The 20,833-nt window shown below is 44.4% G+C and overlaps 1 protein-coding gene across 2 annotated transcripts in view; it reads right to left on the reverse strand.

Annotated features, from left to right (window-relative positions):
• The window catches only part of PIAS1 (protein inhibitor of activated STAT 1), a 1,034,011-nt gene that overhangs the window by 746,852 nt on the left and 266,326 nt on the right, over positions 1 to 20,833 (reverse strand). Inside the window, exon 3 of one of the 2 annotated variants that reach the window (XM_069625121.1) lies at positions 8,735 to 8,813. In XM_069625121.1, coding sequence (XP_069481222.1) covers positions 8,735 to 8,813 — 79 coding nt within the window. Of the gene's footprint in view, positions 1 to 8,734; positions 8,817 to 20,833 lie in introns of both variants that reach the window. The other variant, XM_069625120.1, reaches the window with a different exon arrangement.

Consider the following 20,833-nt stretch of genomic DNA (forward strand, 5'->3'; position numbering starts at 1 on the left):
CAATAGTAAAGCATTTGTTCTGAGAAACCTTCTCAGGAAACATTGGAATATATTGCAAACAGATGATACACTCCAAATACATAGAAGACAAACCAAAGATGGTGTATCGAAAAGCTCCAACACTAAAACAGAAACTAAGCCCGAGTCATCTTAAAGGAGAAAACATTAACAATCTAGGCACATTTTTGAAAGTACCAGCACCAACAGGAACATAGAAATGTGGCAACTGCAGAATTTGCACCCAAATTTTGAATGGAGAAAAAAAAAAAACTATAAAATGACCAAATGGGGGAAAAAAAACACAAGAGATCAACCAATATATCAATTGTAACACCAAATTTGTCATTTATGCGATATTTGCATTTGTGGCAGGAAGTATGTAGAAGTACAATAAGGGCAATGACGATTAGACTCCCTGAACATCTGCGAGCCATAAAAAATTGAGATACACAATACCCACTAACAATACATTTCAGTCAAGAACACCAAAACAATCAAAGACATAACATTTCTGGGGCTGTGGAAAGACCTGAAAGAGGTGGAAATCGTGAACTCCTACAGCGAAGAGAAGCAAAATGGATTTGTACTTTAGATACCTGTCAAACGAGTTTAAACAGAGAACATGAGATGGCTTATTGGCTATAGACTATAATATTCACCAAAGTGTTTATGAAATGCTTTACTTGGAGTATGTATTATGTAATGTTTGAATATGATTCTATTTCTTTTTACTTAAGATCTATTTTTTCAAAATCTTTAATATTCTCCCATTTCCAATTGTGCATCTTCAAAATACAAATATCAATAGGGCAATCCGTATGAAGGCCAAGAAGCCATATTTTCTACATATAAATGTTCGAATATGATTATTTCTCCTTTCATTTTGAGGTCCACTACAATATTCCTTTCTCTATTTTTCTTTTCCATTTTCATATTTGCATCTATCAAAACATAAGCACCCAAAGGGCAAACCTTGAGGTTAGGCTTATGCCCACAATATAAATAACAGTGAATCCTAAACACATGCTAAAATAAACTGCAGAATTTCAACATTAAGGGACAGCACACATACCAATAAGCATGAGTGACTTCTTTTTAATTCAAAAAGACTGCCTCTACATGCTCAAAAAAGAAATTATTTGCAGCACTTTTTTCGGCGAAATCAAAATGGCCGCCGCCCATTAAAAAGGCATGCAACATCATCACGAGTACGCACGCGATGACGTCAAACCTAAAAACAGATCTGGAAATTACTTCAATACGCGCGGATCTTGGCGCGGAACAGGCATTCGCACCCGACAGCAAGAAGATCGATCCTAAGGTAAAAACAGTTAGGATGCTGACTCAGACTCCTTAGACTATTTGAACTCCTTAGACCATAACAATATTATATATTTTTGTCTACTGCCAATGAGAATAAGTATAAGAGGCTTTGTTTAAGGTTGTACTTCTTAAGCCTCTTCTGAAACAATATTCATTGCTAATTGCCAAATCACAATAGGGGAAAAAAAAAAAAAAGGCACAACGAATTTTGATCCAGAAATACAAAGCAAATATAAAAACAGATGTTGCCAGACCCTATAGACAAGGGATATGACCCAAGTCTATCCCAAAAAGCTAATTGGACCCTCGGGTTTCTTTCCACAGATTCATCACAAGAGGCCAGATTAGACCTCTTCTAACAGAAATGCGAGTTAAAGATCCATTAGAATGAATATCCTCCAATAACAATTTAGAGGACAATCTTTCATAAATGTTGAGTCAACTACTATAAAGAAATTTATTTTAATTTTGAAATAAGATTTGAAAGTCAAAACACACAAATGTATACCTCTACTCGCAAGGTTCTTTTTCCACTTACCTTTCTCTTTTTATTCTATATATTTGGTTCTATACAGTAATCTCTCCTGATGAACCACAGACAACACTGTGGAGAAACACGTGTTGAGAGAGAAAATATGTATGCATGAAAAACTATGTGACAGGTGCAATATGCAAGATACAGGTTTTGCTTGAATGTATAAAACTAATACATGAAAAAAACATTTCTTTTGGAAAAATAAAAAAAATACCAGAAATTGATATACTGGATTTGAATCATTAACAAAAGGAGATTTGAGATTGATTCTTGTTTGACAGGGAGCGCACTCTGTATAAGTACGGTTCTAAGTAAAAAATAAGAAATAAATATTGCTACCGTCGCAATATAGTACTTGGGGTACAGATCCCGGTCACACACAAAACATTGGCACAAGGGAAATCGCCCAGTGAAGAGGAATCAAAAGCCAACCAAAACTAACATTTTTTAAGAAACATCTACTCACACAATGCATTCTGGTTTTTAACCTAAGAGAAGGGTTACCATGAATTCTCTGATCACACTTGTGACCAAATTTGGAGCACACTTTATGGGGCAAAATGGTAGTGACTACCGCTGCGTATCACATCTGGTTACAGGTGGAAAGAATTGATGTTAAAGGACAAAAAACAAATATGAAATGTTACAAATATAATGGGAGACCTGCTACAAGGCTAACGGTATTTTTGAAACAAAAATAAATGTTGTAGAAATTCTACACAAGAAGATATAAATGTATGCTTAAGTAAATAGTTGTGGCTGTATTGTTTTAATTGCGTCAAATTATCTTACTGATGTAACCACATTTTAATGGTAAATATTTTATTCTATGATTAACTATATTGTATGATGAATTTATGTGTCTTTATGTATAGTGTAAAGGTCAAATTCTGACCAACGACACTTAGTTAAAACAAAGAAAGAAGTATTTATTGCTATTCGAAATCCGAGCCCCTTCTGGCGTGTTGATACTTTTTGGTGTTTAAGGGAAGGTTTAAGCAATACATGCTTTCCTGAAATAGAAATTACACATATATCCGCAATTGGAAAGAACCATTTCCAGGACCTGGATGTGGAGCCAGGAGGTGTGCAGGTGATTGGGCAGGGTCAGAGGGGGTGGTCAAGGTGTGGCACTCCACTGCAGACTTTCTGGGGCACCTCCTCAGAGGACATGATGAAGTCTGGGCAGCGGGCCGGCATGAGATTCTGCTTCTATCCCCAGCCCCTCCAAGCAGGTGGTAATATATAATGCAATCATCGTCTTCGAGAAAAGCAAGCTTTGGTGGCTAACTATATTGCATGGTATTGCAGTAGAGCTGTAGATGTACAGACTTAATGGAACTTTTGAACACTACTTTGCATAAACAGTTAGCTTTGTATATGCATATTGTAAGAGGAAAAAGGTAAGCAGAGTGAATGGCATAGCAATCATAGAACCGGGCAATTAGGTGGAACATTGCCATTTGTGGCCATCTCAATTTCAGGGTAGCAGGTTTAAAGCAACAGGGGGGAAAAGCTAGAATGTCAACCCCCCCTAAAGTAAAGCACGCCGGCGTGGAAGTGAATGTAATTTTCACTACAGCAGCCATTTCGGGCTGCTGCAGTGAAAATGAAAGGTGTGTGTGCACCTTTCTCCTCCTCGATCTCTTGCTGTATTTCAAGCTGGAGATCGAGGGAGGTGTCATTGGAAAGGGGAGAGTACATGAGGTGGCCACCCCCATCCAATTGGAGGGGGTGAGGGCCACCAGGAATAAGTGTGCAGGCCTCCCAAAGGATGGGGCCTGCAAGTTAGGGCCCCCTTGGGGCAGATGGCTCATCTGCCCCCAAAGAAGGGGGCAAAAGAAAAGAAAACAAATAGAAAAAAAAAACAAAAAGGGAGATTTGGGTGGGCCACTAGCCACCAGGGATTTATATGACAGAAAAGGGGGTGGCCAAAGGGGAAATGGGGGCACCCCTTGAGGCCCTCCATGGGGACAGATATCTGCTCCTAGGAAGGGGCATCTGCACCCAGGGAGAGCTGAATGAGATTTCCCCCCCTGCATTTGGTGTGTGGGGGAGAGAGGGTCAATCCCCCCCATTACATTAGAAAATTACCTGGCGGTTTAGGGTGCCCCTCAGCCCCCCTAAAGTGCAGCCTGCCATTTTCAATTTTTTTTCTTCATTTTCCAAACTTGCCTTGGCGCAGAGGGGCACATTGATGTGCCAATCTGGCCCCAGGGTACCCAAACCTTACTGCCCCATCCACTGGGGGGCCTGTCCCAACTTTCAAGGGGAGTTGGGTTACCCCCCTCACCCACAATGGAGTGGGGGCCATGTCATGCAGCCCTCCTGGGGGCCAGATATCTGCTCCTAGGAAGGGACACCTGAGCCCAGGGAGGAGTGCAGGACACCCCCCCCCTTATCTGCACCCAGGGAGGGCTAGATGAGATGTGCCGCCCCTCCAATTGGGGTAGGGGTGTAGAGGTGCACCACCCATTACATTTGAAAATGTTCCGGTGGTTTAGGGTGCAGGGGCGCGTCATGCAGGCCTCCCTGGGGGCAGATATCTGCCCGTAGGAAGGGGCTAATGGGTTTTCACTGGGGGGTGAGGTCCAGTAGACCACCAGGGATGGCTTGCAAGGTGGGGGGGGGGGGTATGCTTGAAAAGTATTTATTTAATTTTGCTGGTGTGACCATAAGTCACATGTTGTTTGGTTTGTTTACAGCTTTTTCAATGCGAGGAGCTGCAACGTTATGCGAGTACTGTTTTTTTTATTATTCTATGGTTAAGGCCCACTGTCAGTGGGGTGGGTGAGACTGGGGCTGGATTGTTGGTGGTGTGGGTGGGAATGGGCCGTCTGGGCAGATATGTTGGTGGGCTGGGACAATTGCAGGGACAGGCCACAAATTGCCCCCCATGCCAGCAGATCATTGGTGTTTCCCTGGGAGCGGATCCCTCCCATGTGGGTTGTCCGTCTGCAAGCCCAGGCTCCACCTCTGGCTGTGCTACGTTCGAGATGTCACCTGCGGCGAGGAACAGGGATCCTGCCGGGGCTCCCTGGAGCTGCTGCTGTGCTTAGGGAACGGTACACCCACATGGTACATGGATGTCCAAGGCCAGGGACATCACCGCCAACCGTCCTGAGTTGCGGCTGGGCTGCATTACAGCTTTTCCCTTCGGGGAGGTATTGGCACACTGCCAGGACTCCCTGGTGGGGGAGAAGCTGTAACGCAGGGCAGCCAGGGCTCCAGCAAAGTCGGCAGCAATATCCCTGGCCTTCGGCACCCTTCTCCCATGTGGGTCTTTGCCGGGGGTTCTGGGTATTACATTCTGGGCAGATTTGCGCAAGTCAGACCTCTGGATTCCCACAGGTGTCCTCTTTTCGGAAATGCATGGGGTTCCCCGTTTTCCTTGCTGGCTTCGACACCCAAGGCCCAAATCTGTAGGTTGCCCACATGAACAAAATATGCTGTGCCGAAATGCTTGGGGTTACCAGAGGGTTACCCTTTTCCTTTTGCTCCCCCGGTAGGTGCACCCACACATGTGAAGTACTGTTTTTATCAGGACACGTGTGGGAAATTTTCAGACATTTCACTCTGCTCACCCACCGAATCACACCGCCAACAACAGATATCATACCTTCCCGCATTCCCACATGTGTCCCGAGGAAAACGGCATCTCACATGTGTGGGTGCACCTACCGGGGCACAAAAGGAAAAAGGCTACACCACTTGTAATCTCCAAACGGTTTGGGGAGACAACCTATAGATTTGGGTCTAGGGTGTCCAAGCCACCAAGGAAAACAGGGAACCCCATGCATTTCCGAAAAGAGGACATCTGTGGGAATCCGCAGAGGTCTGACTTGCGCAAATCGGCCCAGAATTTGTTACCCAGAAGCCCCAGCAAACCCCAAAATGTGGCAAAAAATGTCCACATATTGCGCTCGGCGCACCCACCGAAACACGCCGCCAATACCACATGGCCTACCGTCCTGCGTTCCCACGTGTCCCGATGAAAACGGTACCTCACAAGGTGGGTGCACCTGCCTGGGCGCTAAGGGGAAAGCCTAACAGACCCCTAACCAAAAGTCTTTTCCGACAGCAGAATTTCACGATTTTTTCAGATGGGCACACCATACAGATATGGGCCTATGTTGTTCAAGCCAGCAAGGAAAACAGGGAACCACATGCATTTCTGAAAAGAGGACACCCGTGGGAATACACAGAGGTCTGACTTGCATGAAGCAGGCCAGAATTAATTCCCCAGAACCCCCGACAAAGTGAAATTGTCTTTTTTCCCCACCAAATATCACACTTTGTTAGGGATTGTGGGTAATACATTCGGAGCTGCATCGTGCAAGTCAGACCTCTGCATTCCGACGGGTGTCCTCTTTTCAGAAATGCATGTGATTCCCAGCTTTCCCTGGTGGCTTGGACACCCTAGGCCCAAATCTGTAGGTGTGCGCATGAGCAGAATTCCTGAAATTAAGCTGTGCCGAAAGACTGGGGGTTACCAGTGTTTTATGCTTTCCCCTTGGCGCCCAGGTAGGTGCACCCACACATGAGGTACTGTTTTCATCGGGACACGTGTGGGAACACAGGAAGGTATGACATTTGTTGTGTTTGTGTGGTTTTCATAACGTTTTCAGGCCGTAAGCATAAAACTCCTGTATACCATGGCTCAGTGTTTGGCTTGTGGTATTGATTGTTTTGTGAAACCGTACAAAAGATGTGTGCTTTCCTAACTAAGAGTCGGGGGAATGTAGCGGAGCATTATTTTCTCAAAATTCATAGAAGCCATTGCCATACCAAGCCAACCATGTCCACCACATACCTTTTTCTTTCGGTAATTTTTCTGCGCCCCCCCACAATTATGGCATTTTCCCCCAACCTAGTTGTTGCCGACCTGCGGAAATCACTCCTTCCTAAACTTGGAATTTTGTCTACTTTTCAGAAATGTATGCCTTTCTGTCCTCCAATTCGGCTTTCCTACCCTTTTCTTCCATTCCGTCCAATTGGCAAAAGTGGCCAAAACCGCTTACCTCTCACAAAACGGTTGATAACCACATCAAAATAATTTCTTTACGTTTCCACTCAACCTGTTCTTGAAAGCCAGGAAATTGGGGAATTCAGCACAGCAAACCATTTGTTCCTAGCTCTTAAAAGGAAAAGACCACAGGCTTCTTTGTACATCATTTTATTGGCATTTTTTGAAAAAACCCAACATTTTTGCCCTTTTTGGTTATTTTCTCTCACCCCCTACAGCAACCTAGGATTCCTGGGTGGCGTTACGACCGCCTATATGTGGGAATAAAAGGGGCCAGATTTGGCCGAGATATCTCATGTAACAAAAAGGTTACAAGGCATTGAATAGCAAACATACCGAAATCACCAAGAAAGGCCTTGGCACTGGGGAGGGGAAAACCCCATGGCACTTAAAGGGTTAAAATGTGATGCTGAAGAAGTCTAATGAAGTTGTGGCGCTAAGTTGGAAGTTACCACTGACGCACATTTCCGTTCTTGCTGGAGAAGCAGACTGGCATGCTAGTAAAACCCGTAGGGTAAGAGGTATTGCGCAAAAGGGCCGGGCAGAGGTATAAACCGGGTAGTAGTTGATGCAAGTGCTGAACTCGGGTTCTAACAATTATTTCTGAAGTCATGTTTGAAGTAAAACATCCTGACAAAGACATTTGGTGTTACTATAAAGGTGAACCTCATACTTCTTCCAGGAGGAGTTGGAACAATGCATTTCTATGTTAATCCAAAAGTTGTGACATAATCCTGATCAAGACATTTGTCGCATATGGGAAGAGAACCCATGTGAAATCAGTCCTATTCCAGGAGGAGTAGGAACTTCTAATTTCTGGTCATACTTTTTGAAGCAGTGGCACTTTATACAAAACCTTGAAACTGCATTGGAACTTTGTGTTAAAACAGATTTCCTGGTTTTCTTTTATCTGTGCAGAAAAGCCTTTTTTAGATCTGCAGAAGGGAAATTCACAGAGGTTAGGAGTAGAGCCATTGATTATATTGCAAAGCAAATCATATGCTATACAAGTTGATTAATTGAATTGCCAGATATTTCCTTATTACTATATTTGCTGTACAAGTGTGAGGGTTAGATATTCTTTTGTCAAGAGCATTTTATTTAGTTAATTTTAGGCAGGGAAATCTTCGTCAAGGTAGGGATAGTGAAGCGTTTAGCCAACCTTTTTATTTAACAAAATGGCTAAAATTGAACACTCTTTACAAAGAGGTCTGCCTAACATTTGGGACCCCTCACAGGAGGCACCTACCGAACACTAGCATCAGAAATCCTACCAACATGTGTAAGTGAAATCAGCGTTTAAACTCCTTGCAGGCCTCAGAGTTGGCATTCTACACAGATTGGCAATTGACTCTTGAGGAGTAAAATAAGTTGATACATTTGTGTGAAATAAATGAGGCGGCGAGTGGCTTCTCATGCCTGCCTAGCCATTGCAACTTGAAAGTTCTCCCACTACAGACTGTATTTAGAAGTTCACATGGATTTGCAGCAGGCAATTGATTTTGACAAGAAATAATCTTATTCAGGCAGGGCAACAATGCACAGACATCACGCTCATTTCTGCTCCCCTGAATTTAGACCAACATACTGAAATGTTACTGTCCAAACGTCTGGGATTCCAGGTTAAGAGGTCACCAATCACATCTAATGCAGACTTGTCATTTTACTGGTGTCTACATGATTTCAACCAAACACACATTTCTTCTACAATAAAAAAAGTAATATCAGCCAAGGCATAAAATCCTTTTCTGTGGAAGCCGGTTGATAACTTTAGCAAAGAACAAAGAAGGATGCCTGGTTTAACATTGTAACTTAAGAAACAAGAGTGATTACAAAAAACAGCCACTTACATTGAGCTACTGATCTGCTGTACTTGTTGTGGCGTCAATGCAAAAGCAAAACAAGTTTCTTGAAAACGCTGGCCATTATCTGCTGCAGAAAAGAAAAGAGCAAGAAAGGAAAACATGATCAGCACTCCGTCCATAGGTAAATATCATGCAGAAGCAAATTACGGTTCACCCAACACTAGTAAAATAATATGTTGAATTAGTGCAATAACTGATCATGCGACTGTTGAAACTTCTGGATAGCAGAGAAAGAAGTGGCACTCCAACACAGGAAACATTACTCACCGTAGTGACTATTGTACTCCTAAGTCCATAGTGCCGTTTCCTCGATACTTGTGTTATTGCATCCTTTGGGAAGGTACTGGAGCTTTTTGTAGGACCATACAAAAAAATGTTCCGTCCTAATGTCACGGGTCCGAGCACATGCTTGGCCACAGGCTCCGCCTCCCCAAGCACCACCTCCAGGCCTCGCATCTGTCCTTTTGGCCAGCGTAGGTCGGTATGACGTAACAGGCCATTTTAGGGGGTTGCAGGGAGTACGTATGGAGGAAAGGGGACTATGGACCAAGTACAATAGACGGTACAGTGAGTAGATTTCTTACTTACACATCCCGTTCCTCCATACTTGTGGGAGATTCACAAGCACATGTCTCCAAGGGTGGAAGGTAACTCTTACTAATTTAGCCAAAGAGATTTTTCAGTACCAGCTGGACAAACGGACCATCGATTGTGATGGTGAAGCCTCAGTTGCTGCCATTACAATAGTGTCCCACGGAATATGTACCAAGACCACCTTAGCTCTGACCAGGTGGGCATGAATACCTTTTGGTGGCAGCAGTTTCTGCATGCAATAGCTTTGCAGAATGGCTGCCACAATCCACCTTGCAATGGCTGCGTTTGAAGCAGACGCGCCCCTGCTCGTCTCTTCGAACGCAACAGTTGAAGAGATTTGTTAACTTCCCTAGTCATGTCGAGGTAGAACTTAAGGGCTCTCCCAGCGTCCAAGGAGCGAAGAACTCTCGCTGACTCATAAAATTGGATATGGAAAAAATATTTGGTGGGAAATCTCCTGGTGAATATGAAATTCAAAGGCTATCTTGGAAAGGAATGAAGGGTGTGGGCGCACAACCACTTTGTCTCGAAAGGTCGCTAAAGGTTCATTTGCCGCTAGGGCTAGTATTTAAATTATCTTCCAGGCTGAAGTTATGGCCGCGAGGAATGCGGTCTTCGAATACATCAGTCTGATAGCCGCAGAAGCATTTGATTCAAACAGTATGCGACACAAGGCTGTTCAAACTAAATTTAAATCCCATTTGGGCTGGGCCGGCAGGCAGGTAGGCAGGCAGGCAGCAAGGATCTGTGCGGAGCGCCAACTTGTCCTTATGAAAAACCAAGAAGGGATGCTCAGTAGAGAGGGCTTGGAGCTCACTTATTCTTCTGTCCGATGTCACCACTATTAAGAAGACTAGTTGCCAGGTGAGGAACTGGAGCTCTACAGTGGCTAGTGGCTCAAAAGGTTAGTGACAGAGCAGAATGGACGACATTGAGATCCCATTTAGGATGAGGTGGCTTGACCAGAGGAAAAAGAAGCCCAACGAAATTTTGCTTCATGATCGGGTTGGTCAGAGTGAGAGCAATTATATGTGCTAAGGTAAGTCCCCATGGCAGACAAATAGCTTCTGCATGACAGTCTGTGGATGCCTGTGGTCACTAGATGGGATATGAACGACCGGACACAGTCAATAGAAGCCAGACGAGGGTTAAGTTGCTTGGCAAGGCACCAGTGACAGAATCAAAGCCACTTGCTTTTGTCCTGCGCTCTTGTTGAAGGTTTGCGCACGGCCTGCACTATACGCATATTGTCTGAGAGATTGAACTGCGCCAGTGATTTAAACTCGGGAACCATGCTGCCAAGCTGAAGGGTTGTGGAGAGGGAGGCCACATCTGTTGATTGTTCTGGGGCAGAAGATTGGGGATCTGCAGCAACCTGTTCGGGCTGTGTATAGACAGGTGCTGAAGTTCCGAGAACCAGAACCTGGCTTGCTACCAAGGTGCTGTAAGCAGCAGAGTACAATTATTGGCACTCCCGAATTGCCAGAGACATTGATGAATAAATGATAGAGGGGGAAAGGCATACGCTAGCATGTCCCACAGAATCTCGAACGCATCCACCAGGGAAGATGCACCGAGTCCGTCCCTGGAAGCATAGCACAGAAGCTTCTTGTTTGATTATCGCGAACAGGTCCACCGGAGTGGCAGGTCCACTGTCTGAGTGCCCCACTGCAGGAACAAGCGGAAAAGAACATTCTCTTTGATCTCCCACTCGTGGTTCGCTACCGACGGCTGAGGGAATCCACAGCAATATTGTTGCGTCCCAGAATGTGCACAGCCTGTAACCAAATATTGGTCTCCACTGCCCATTCTCAAATGTGGATGGCCAGATTGACAAGTGGGGGGAGCACTGGTGCCTCCCTGTTTGTTGACATAGAACATAGCTACCGAACTTTGTGTGCATATTTTCACTATCCTGCCGACAATGGAAGGCCGAAAAGCTTTCAACACCAGAAACACTGCCAGGAGTTCAACGTAATTGATGAGACTTCCTGTCCTGAGCTGTCCATAAGTCAAAACGCTCCAAGTGATCCATCGTTGCCCCACCCCCTATCGCAGAAGGGAGGAGTTTCGTTATTGTAACTAGCGGTAAAGGCTCCTTAAAGGAGGCTCCCACTGAAAGGGTGGCATGAGTTGACCACCATTGGAGGTCCGACAGCATGGATGACAGAATTGCTAACAATTGGGAGTCTGGGTCTTGAGACCAATTGCCCCTAGGGTTGTGTGTGCCTCATCTTCAGCCTCGCCAGAGGAAGAATCAGAACACATGAGGCCCAGAAGCCTCAAACCACCAGGCGGACCTGTGGGACGAACAGAGGAACAGACAGCAAGTGACTGACAAGTCCGTAATCCTGTCCTCTAAGCAAGATCTTGGCTTTAATGGTATCCCAGCAAAAACCTAGGCTGATCAGGACCTGAGAAACCATTATGGACGATTTCCACCAGTTTACAGACAGCCCAAGTCGGAAGAGTAGCTTTAGAAGGGTCTGGAAGTTGTGCTGCAGTGTGCGGACAGCGCCTCTGCAGGAGCCAGTCGTCCAAATATGGATACACGTGGACTCCTTGGAGCCTGAGGAACGCCACAACGACGGCCATCATTCTTGTAAAGACCTGTGGTGCTGAACTGAGACCAAAGAGGAGGACTCGATATTGGAAATGTTCCTCAGTTTCTCAGTAGGAACGGAATTTGCAGTGTTGCATGCAAATCAAAATTTTCATGCAAGGGTCCTGTAGATCTACCACACTGAGCTAATCACTCCTCCGAAGAGAGGATCTGATTGGACGTGATCATCTTGAATTTTTCTTGGGGACGGGAAAGGTTTAGGTTGGACAGGTCTAGGATAGTGCAAGGCCAGTCTGTCTTGATTTGGGCACTGAACAGACGGGAATAAAATTCCTCCCCTTGTTCTGAAGGACACCACCCTCTACAGCCCAACAGGTCTACGTGGTTTTGCTCCTAGGCCCTGATAGAAGGAGACCCAGTCTGCTGTAAAGGGGGTGAGAAGGTGGGGTATCTGGAAGGGGTAGGCGAAAACCCTACCTGGCGATGGATAAAACCCACGAGTCGGCTTTTATGGTCCACCATGCCCGTCTAGATCCATCCTCCCTCAAGATTCATGGGACGGATGAGAAACATAATTTTGTTGATTTTTCTGAAGCAATGGCACCTGTAGTTTAAGAGGAGGCTGAGGAACAGGGGAAAAAAAATGTCTGCCTTGTCTGTTTGTGACGAGGCCCACGTGAGGAGCGAACTGCTCGCCGCACTCTTCGGTCCAGAAGATCTCTTAAACCCATGAAGGATCTTGATCGGGATTCCGATTTTTGAGTCCAAGATATTTTTATATTATTGCTAAAATAGACAAAAGATTTGGCCATTAGCGTACTCGCCTTTGTTCTGTTAAGTTCCTCAGAGGAGTGGAAAAGATCTTTACCCTCAAAGGGAAGGTACACTTTTTTCTTTGACCTCCATTGCAAACTTTGTAGCGTGGAGCCACGGTCGTCGGTGAAACATCAGCTCCGATCATAAGGCAGCGGCTGAAGTGTCCACATGAGGGACTGCGGCCTCGAGCAGATCTTGAGCCAACACCCTGGCATCAGACAGACCTTCCTTGAAGTCCTCCAGCCTATCCTGAGGGATACAGTCTTGGAATTCTGCTAAATCCTTCCATAACTTGAGGTTGGCAGCTGCAAATAAGACCTCTGTGTTAACCTAGCATAGCTGAAGCCCTGCAGTGGCAAAACATCTTATTTTCAATACCGTTGAGGATATTGTCTTCTTTAGACGGTACCCGTGAAGCAGTGGTGGTGGAGGAGGAAGGCGGCTTTGATTGTAGAGTAGCCAAAAGGTATTTCCTCTGATGACTGGAGCTTAAAGCCAGCTTACATTTTCTTGTTGATGTGATGCCAAGTAAGGGAGCTTGCCCAAATTCTGCAGGCCTGCGAGTAGGTCTTTTTGCAAAACTAGAGCTGAGTGCTCTTGTGACTTTAAGGTCAGGGCCGACGCGGGAGCTCCCTCTTGCAAGGCTGGAGGAACTGGGGTTGGAATTTCCAGTAATGCCATTAAATCCAGCACCCCGTCATGAAACGCTGTGATAGAATGGGGTGTGTCTTCATTATCTTCGTCCAACTGCCCCCGTCTTTTTTGGCTGGAACTGTAGTTGATCCGCAAGACTTGAGTTTCAGGCACTTTCTGCTCAGGTGGCTGCACAACAGGAGTTGGGTGTACCGGAGAAAGTGGAGGCAATGGAGGCAGGGAGGCACTGGCAGAGGAGGACCTGCTGGCAACGGAGGAGATAGGTTCTGGAGCCTGCGTAGGCAATGGAAGAGCATGAGGTTTGAGAGGCTTGGGGTTCATATCTTTGAAGAGGTCCCTAAAATCCACCTTCATGGGGCCTGAGTGCATAAGGACCTGGAATTAGCAGAATAGGTAAAGGCTGATCCAAAGGACCGTATCCCACGATTCCACTGACAAAAAGGCTGCAACGATGGTCGACCCCTAGCTGGATCGACAATGCAGAGGAGCGGACATTGGGGGAAGCGTAACTGTGCGGAAGAGGAAATAGAGTGCCAGTCGATTGCTGGCCAAAAACGATTTTCTGCTATCCAGGCTAGGCAGCAAAAAAACAAAAAAAAAAAGCTGTTGGCCCCTATACCAGGCCCCCCTGACACTGTTGTCGATTTGGAGGAAATCGACAAAACGGCCACCTCCGACCACACAGATTGGGTCGCCATTTTGTCACTCTGAGGAGATTTGCATCACAGGCTTATGTGAAGTCATTTTCACCACAGGATTTGTATGAGCTTTTGATTAAATTTCAGACCTCTGTGAGGGAACCTCGGCAGAGCTGGTACTGGAAGAGCTGAGCTGTTTGCCCCCCTTTTTAGCATCAAGATCTAATTTATGCCTCTGTGAGGGAATCCCGGCAGGGGAGGGGGGGTTACTGGAAGATAGTGGGCTTTTGCCTGCCTTTTTTGCCCCCTCAGCAGAACTGGTATGGTTTTTTGTTATGATCCCCCAAATGAGAGCGTCAATTCCGCTGGTTCTCTTTTTAGCCCCAATTTCGGGATCCTTGGGAGTGGCCCAGTTACATTTAATCCCTTTACGGGAACCTCACGAAGAATCTCAGTAAGTTTAGCCCCCGACTCGGTATATTGTCTGTCCCTAAAAGAACGCTAGCCTATTTTCTTCAATTTTACTTCCTTAAAAGGGGCGCAGTCACAAATCATTTGACCTTAAAACACTCAAGTAATTGCAAGCTACACTTTGAAAAACACTAACAAAAATTTTAAACAGATGCAAAAAAAAAAAAAAAAAAAAAGCAGGAATGAAAATAACTACAAAAGAAAATATGATTGAATAAAGGGAAAATGTAAAGAAGGACAAGTGGAGTCAAAGAAAGAAATAGATCTAACAGAAAAAACAAAGATGGATAGAATGAAGGACAGCATTAAATGAACAATTACAAATATGGAAAAAAGAAGTCAAAGAAGGATGGTGGAAAGCGATAGCTGGAATTCTAGATATGGAAATGGACACTGAAGGAAAGATTGAAGCAATTTCAAGTAGTACAGAAATTAAAGAAGACAAAGAAAGGAACCTGGTTGGAAGGAAGGCAAGTGGAATGAGGGTCAAGCTTTGCAAAATGTCCTAAATGTACCACTTTTAAGATTGTCAATTTCAAAACTGCATCATTACCTTTCAAAATGTAAAAATGTCTCCATGATCAAGTTGGTTGATACGTTGTAACAGTAGTCATTGGCTCACTGTTGTAAAGTCCTACAGTCATCAGTTGAATACATGGATACCTTGTAACAGGAGCCATGGCAGCATTCAAAGAAGTGGGAAGGAGCCAACTGAAGGGCGCAATGTTTGTGGCTAAATATATCCAACTACCCAAGGCTGTTACTGTCCCCCCAAGATGCCACTGGTACTGGTAATTACTCCAATGTTTTAAAAAAATATATTCATGGCAGCACTTAAAAATTAGACCATCTCATGTGCTGACGTTACACAACCAAAATTGTCAGCCGTTCTAGATTCATGTGGGACATGTGTCTCCTGCAAAACAGCAGTATCTACTTAAACCAGCTAATGTAATCCATTACCGATTTGCAAAACATAATGAATATTGTAAGATATTTAATTATCTGGATATTGAGACAGCATTGTATATTGCTCTTCTCTTGGCGAGGGTAGATTGCCCACTCCCACCATAGAAACCAGAGTATCTGTTGTGCTGGCCTTCACATTTGTTCAAGCAGGAGGGGGAAAGGATTGTTAGCCTGAATCACAAATATCTTTAGTATGTCTTATGCAGATCTCGTTTCAACAGTTACATTTTTGCTTTCTTAGGCTGTGAACTGTCTCCTGCATCTCAATTTTAATCGGATGGTTTGTTAATTACACTTCCTCTTGCCCCCAACCCTCCACGATTGCTCCTCAGACCAGCAACATGACATTTCGGACAAGTTTAATTTCAAAGTGTCATTATTTTCAATTAAACAGGATATTGAAAACACTCCTGGAGTTTCAATTATATGAAGCTCAATTATTTCACTTTGTAGTTCCCAACTTCTCCATCCAATTTATTGGCATAAGTCAGACATACTAATTAGCCTACACCACCTTTCCAGATCCAGTGTTGGCCTGCTCATGCCTTCGGATTATTTAACTGTAAATTCTTATGAGAATGCGCCTGGATTCCTTTCATGGGTACGTAAAAAATAAAACAAAAAAAAAGCCAGGGAGTAGGCTTTATAGAACATTTCCCATATGGACTGTCTGGAATAATTTCTTATATATTAAGTTAAATGTATGATTTCCAACAATAAACATACCACAAACAACTTTCAGACAAACTTCATTTCAGGCATATTGCCAAACAATTGGTACAACTATATCAGGCGTCCTCCACATTCATGTAGTCAATAACATACCAGACGTAATCCTAAAAGTAGAATACACTAGGCAATAAGTAATGCTGTTTATTACAGCTGGGCAAGCACAAATCAAACAACACAGTGGAACAGAACGTATTGATAGGAGCAGACACAACCCACTCTGGTCAGATCTTTTATGCGGTTAAACGTTACTTACAGTCGGAAACCGATTTGATTAATGTTGCAAAATATTAAACATCCTACAAAGCTGGTTGACGGGGGTCAGTCCCCTATTGCAAGACATAGGTTAATCAAAGATGACTGATCAAACAATCCCGACCCCTCTGTTCACCACCATCACCCCTATGGCGCCACATTCCTAACCACCCCGCCAAGAATGACACATTTTAATTTACAATATGTAATCGTGCTGATCTCCGGAACTTTATTCTGCCATTAATCAGCACACATCGAAAAACACACGACATATCCTGAGCCTGTGGGAAGGGAGACAGTCACACGGCATCCAACCAATGAGGTGCCTCGCTGACATCAGCAACAAAATATACTTGTTGCCTTTCAGGGACACCAAAGCTCACGCTGAAGAGTTCCTTCCCATGTCATCCCCTTGTCTCACATCCTTCTACCCAGATCCACCTGCTAAGGGCAATTTGCTGATCATCCTGTGGCTGCCCGAACATGTTATATTTTCAATTCTCCCCGTTCCCAGCGAGCGCCCGACCCGCCGATCTTGTATCCACCTGCTGGTCCCCGTTCCCAGTGACTACTGCCCCCTGGGAACAGTCAGCTTGCGTCATTCTTCCAGCACCTTGTTGCCTCGGAGCACTCATGCAATATTATGTTTGTCCGCCATGCAGGACCCGTCAGTGTTAAGCCCAAGTGATTTACTTACCTGTGGTTCTCACCTCATAATAGCGACTAGGTGGTGCCCTTGTATTAGGTTATCCTATCCATCTTCTGCTCCTACCCCACACTCCCAAAGCTCCATCATATCCCTCCTTGAGCACCCCCACCCAGATCTTGTCCCCAGACTTCGAGCTGCACGAGTGCCTTACACACACCTTTATTACACCAGTCAATGATATCCTGTCCCATCTAGGCGTGCCATGTCCCGTTCCCATCATTCCCACAGCCGGCATAAGCCCTGGACAGTTGAAGGTGCCCACTCCCCGACACAATATCCCAAAATCAGAATAATGGACACCCCAGTAGGGAATAAGACCAGGAGAGAGAGATTGCAAGTTGAACAAAGTTTATATAAAAGGTAAATTGTGCACGCAGAGAACTCTGCAGCCCGGAGAGTGCTCTGCCAACAGATACACGGGCAGCACATTAAAAAAGGCATCCAGCGTCACAAATTACATCACATTACAATATACAATCCCGCGACTCGATTGGGTCAAATCATCAGCGCAGTATTGATCCATATGGGTTGACCTCATGGGATTGGTGGGTTTTTAGACGTCACTCCTGCAGCACGTGGGTCAGCTGGGCTCATCTTTGCGAGGTGAAGATCAGGCCAACAAAAATGACACTTTTCCTGACTGATCTTTCAAAAACAGCATTTGAGAGCACGAGACAAATGACACTCAAAATCAGGTAGGAATGTGGGTGTCTTTCCGAGTTCATACACAAGTTATTCGCAGTTCTCGTACCCGCTGAACCCTGGAACCCATAAACCTAGAATCCCTCTCTCAGGTGCCCACCTTGGAGGTATTGATCTACCTAATACCTCATGGTATGAATAGACAAATGCTATCGTTCGAAAGAAATCTGTGTGCGTCTGGTGTCAGGACTCTCGGGGGTGTCTTAGTTTGGTCACTATAGGGGGCCAGATGTGTGTGTGTGTATCAAAGAGCAGAGGGACACGGACCTGGTAGTTTACCGCTTAGCAGGGTGGGGGTCAGAAAGGAAAGAAGCAGGATTAATGGAGATGGATGGGTTCTCAGGCAGAGGCCGGATATGGTCTCACACAGTGCAATGAGCTCATATGTGAGAACAGAGTTTGTGCAAATTTGGCAGGAGGCGGTGGGGCAGGGGCCCGAGCCGGTGTTGTGAAGCACGGGGCAGACAGAGAAAGAGGGAGAGACAGGTTTTTAGAGATCATTTTCAGGGCTAGTAAAAGATGGTGTCGGGTGAATGGGGTCCTTGTGCATTAATAAAGCTTAATTGCATGATGTCCTTGTTAGTAATTACCAGAGATTAACGTTGGGCGGAAAACCATCTCCCTCCCAACAGTGTTGAATCAGCACCTTCACTGCTAATACCCAACTGTAAAATGCCCAAGTACCCTCCGCAGAGGGTGTCAGAAATAATTACATTCATATCAATTAAAATAGAAATGCTATTCACAAAAAATGTAATAAAACACATAAAATAGACCACAACCTCCACACCCAGACCGCACCATGCAGGTTTACAGGGCGTGCAGGGACGATTAAGATTCATAAGTGCAAAAGTACATTCTTAGATTCAAAATCACTCAATCTCAATTACTGTGCAGTATGTAAATAGGTTAACATTGCCCTCCATGCTGTGGGCCGAAGATTTCCCCCGCCCAACTGTGTCTAAACATAGGACAGAGCTCTAAAAGCAGCATATTTATGGGCAACAAAAAGGTTTCTTCAATTAAGGGACACAAAATACACCAACCAGTCACCAAGGACTTCAGGCTTTAAAAATCAATTGTTAGTACACCATTATTTCTGGGGTGCTAGCAACGGATTTGGGTGGCTGGTTTCCGAACATGGACTATTTTGTCCCTTTCTTAGCCCCCACCTTTATCACAGCTTCCTGTGGGGACTACATTTGACTTGAGACAAGCTACCTGATGCAAAGCAATTGTGGCCTCAGTGGGACATAAGATTAATTCTCTTACTTTGCAAACTCTCGTGTTTTTGAAGCTTACCAGGTGGATCAAAATAAATATGGGGCAAAATTCTGATCCTTGTATTTCTAGAAGGAGCCATAAAATTTAACGTCATGGGACTATTTTATGGTTACTACAAGCACTATTCCTCTAGCCATTAAGATCACTTGCGGATTAACCAAATCTGATGCATAGATATTGGCATTAATCCTGTTTTGTGCATTGAGTGTTTTCTAGACTCGCCAAGGATCATTCTGAGATTTGAGCGAGTACCAGCACCAAAGGGCATGCCTGAAGATTAAGAGGTAGTGACATGGATGGATCACCAAACCTCTGGGACAATGCTGCTTGGCCCAATTTCTATGACGTTTTGGCAGTATCCTCATTTGACCATATGATTTACTCATATGAAGCAAGGCATAAAATAAGCAGTGTTGCACAGCAATTTGCTATGCAATTCTATAGGGTTGCTAATCAAATGGACACTTGTGTAGCAAAGTCAGCTATTAAGTTTACCTCTTCAATGAACGCACAGCTCGCCCTCTCGCCCTGCATTCCTCTCTTGCCCATGGTGCTCTATTCAACCTCCTCTTTTCCCCGTTCACTTCAAGTGTAAATGGAGAGAAAATGCAGCAGTAATCATCTCCTCCACTTTAATTACCAAAGGCATGTGTGGGAGTGCTAGGCAAGAATTTCTTTTTCAAATATTTGCAAACCAGAAGTAATCTGGATGATACTTTTATTAAGCTTTCTATATCCGGTCTGGCAACGACCAGCATGTGTCAACTTTATATTTATATAAAAAGTCACGAAATTCCATTCCTAAAATGTAAGTTGTTACATAATAAATAATTACAGTATTGATACTGTACCACACTGCATCATCACTGTGCGTTCCAGTAAAGTTGCGGATAGTGTGTCTAAATTTCATAGTGTCCTCTGTATTTCCTTTTGTTGGGAAAGATGCATCATATTGACAAGTGAACACGTTTGAAAATGAACAAATGATGGCAAGCCTGGTTCTGTACCCTGCAGGTTGCATACATTTTGCAACTGGTGCTCAACAAATTAGCAAACCCATATTCCTTGAAATTCTATATCATCGCTTTATGCCAGGTGCCCTGAAAGTGAGATGACCACAGACTACAATATTCCACCTGGTTTGCCCAGTTCTATGGCTGCTAGACAATCCACTCTGCTTACCTCTTTCCTAGTGATTACACAAAGCAAACCAGATGCTTATGCAAAGTAGTGATCAATAGTCCCCCATCCAGTCTGTACATCTACAGATCTACTGTAATACCAAACACTGTAGTTGGCCTCCAGAGTAAGCTTTGCTTTCCGATAGTATTATATATTACCAATCAGCTGGCCAAACTGTTTCCAGAGGCTTTTTTATCATATATATTTATTTTTGCCCATTCATGCAGCAAACCTTTTACATTTTACAGACACTCATCTATGGCTCGTAAAGTCTTTTCCCCACTCGCATAGTCAAGGAGATTTTTATAAAGGGCGAGTGGCATTTGCAAGAGAAGTTTGAAACTTTAATTTAACATTTACTTTGCAGAAAAATGTCAAATGAAACTTTCACTCTGCATGGCTGGCCTCTGGGTGGCAGCAGTGTGCCAAACAAAGTGGGTTTGTAAGGACATGCACCATTTTAAGAAAATCAAATTTTAAATTTGCTGTCCTCCGTTGCTATGGGTCAAGTGCATTTT

Source organism: Ambystoma mexicanum, chromosome 11 (genome assembly GCF_040938575.1).
Source record: "Ambystoma mexicanum isolate Mex_15411 chromosome 11, UKY_AmexF1_1, whole genome shotgun sequence".
NCBI lineage: Eukaryota > Metazoa > Chordata > Amphibia > Caudata > Ambystomatidae > Ambystoma > Ambystoma mexicanum.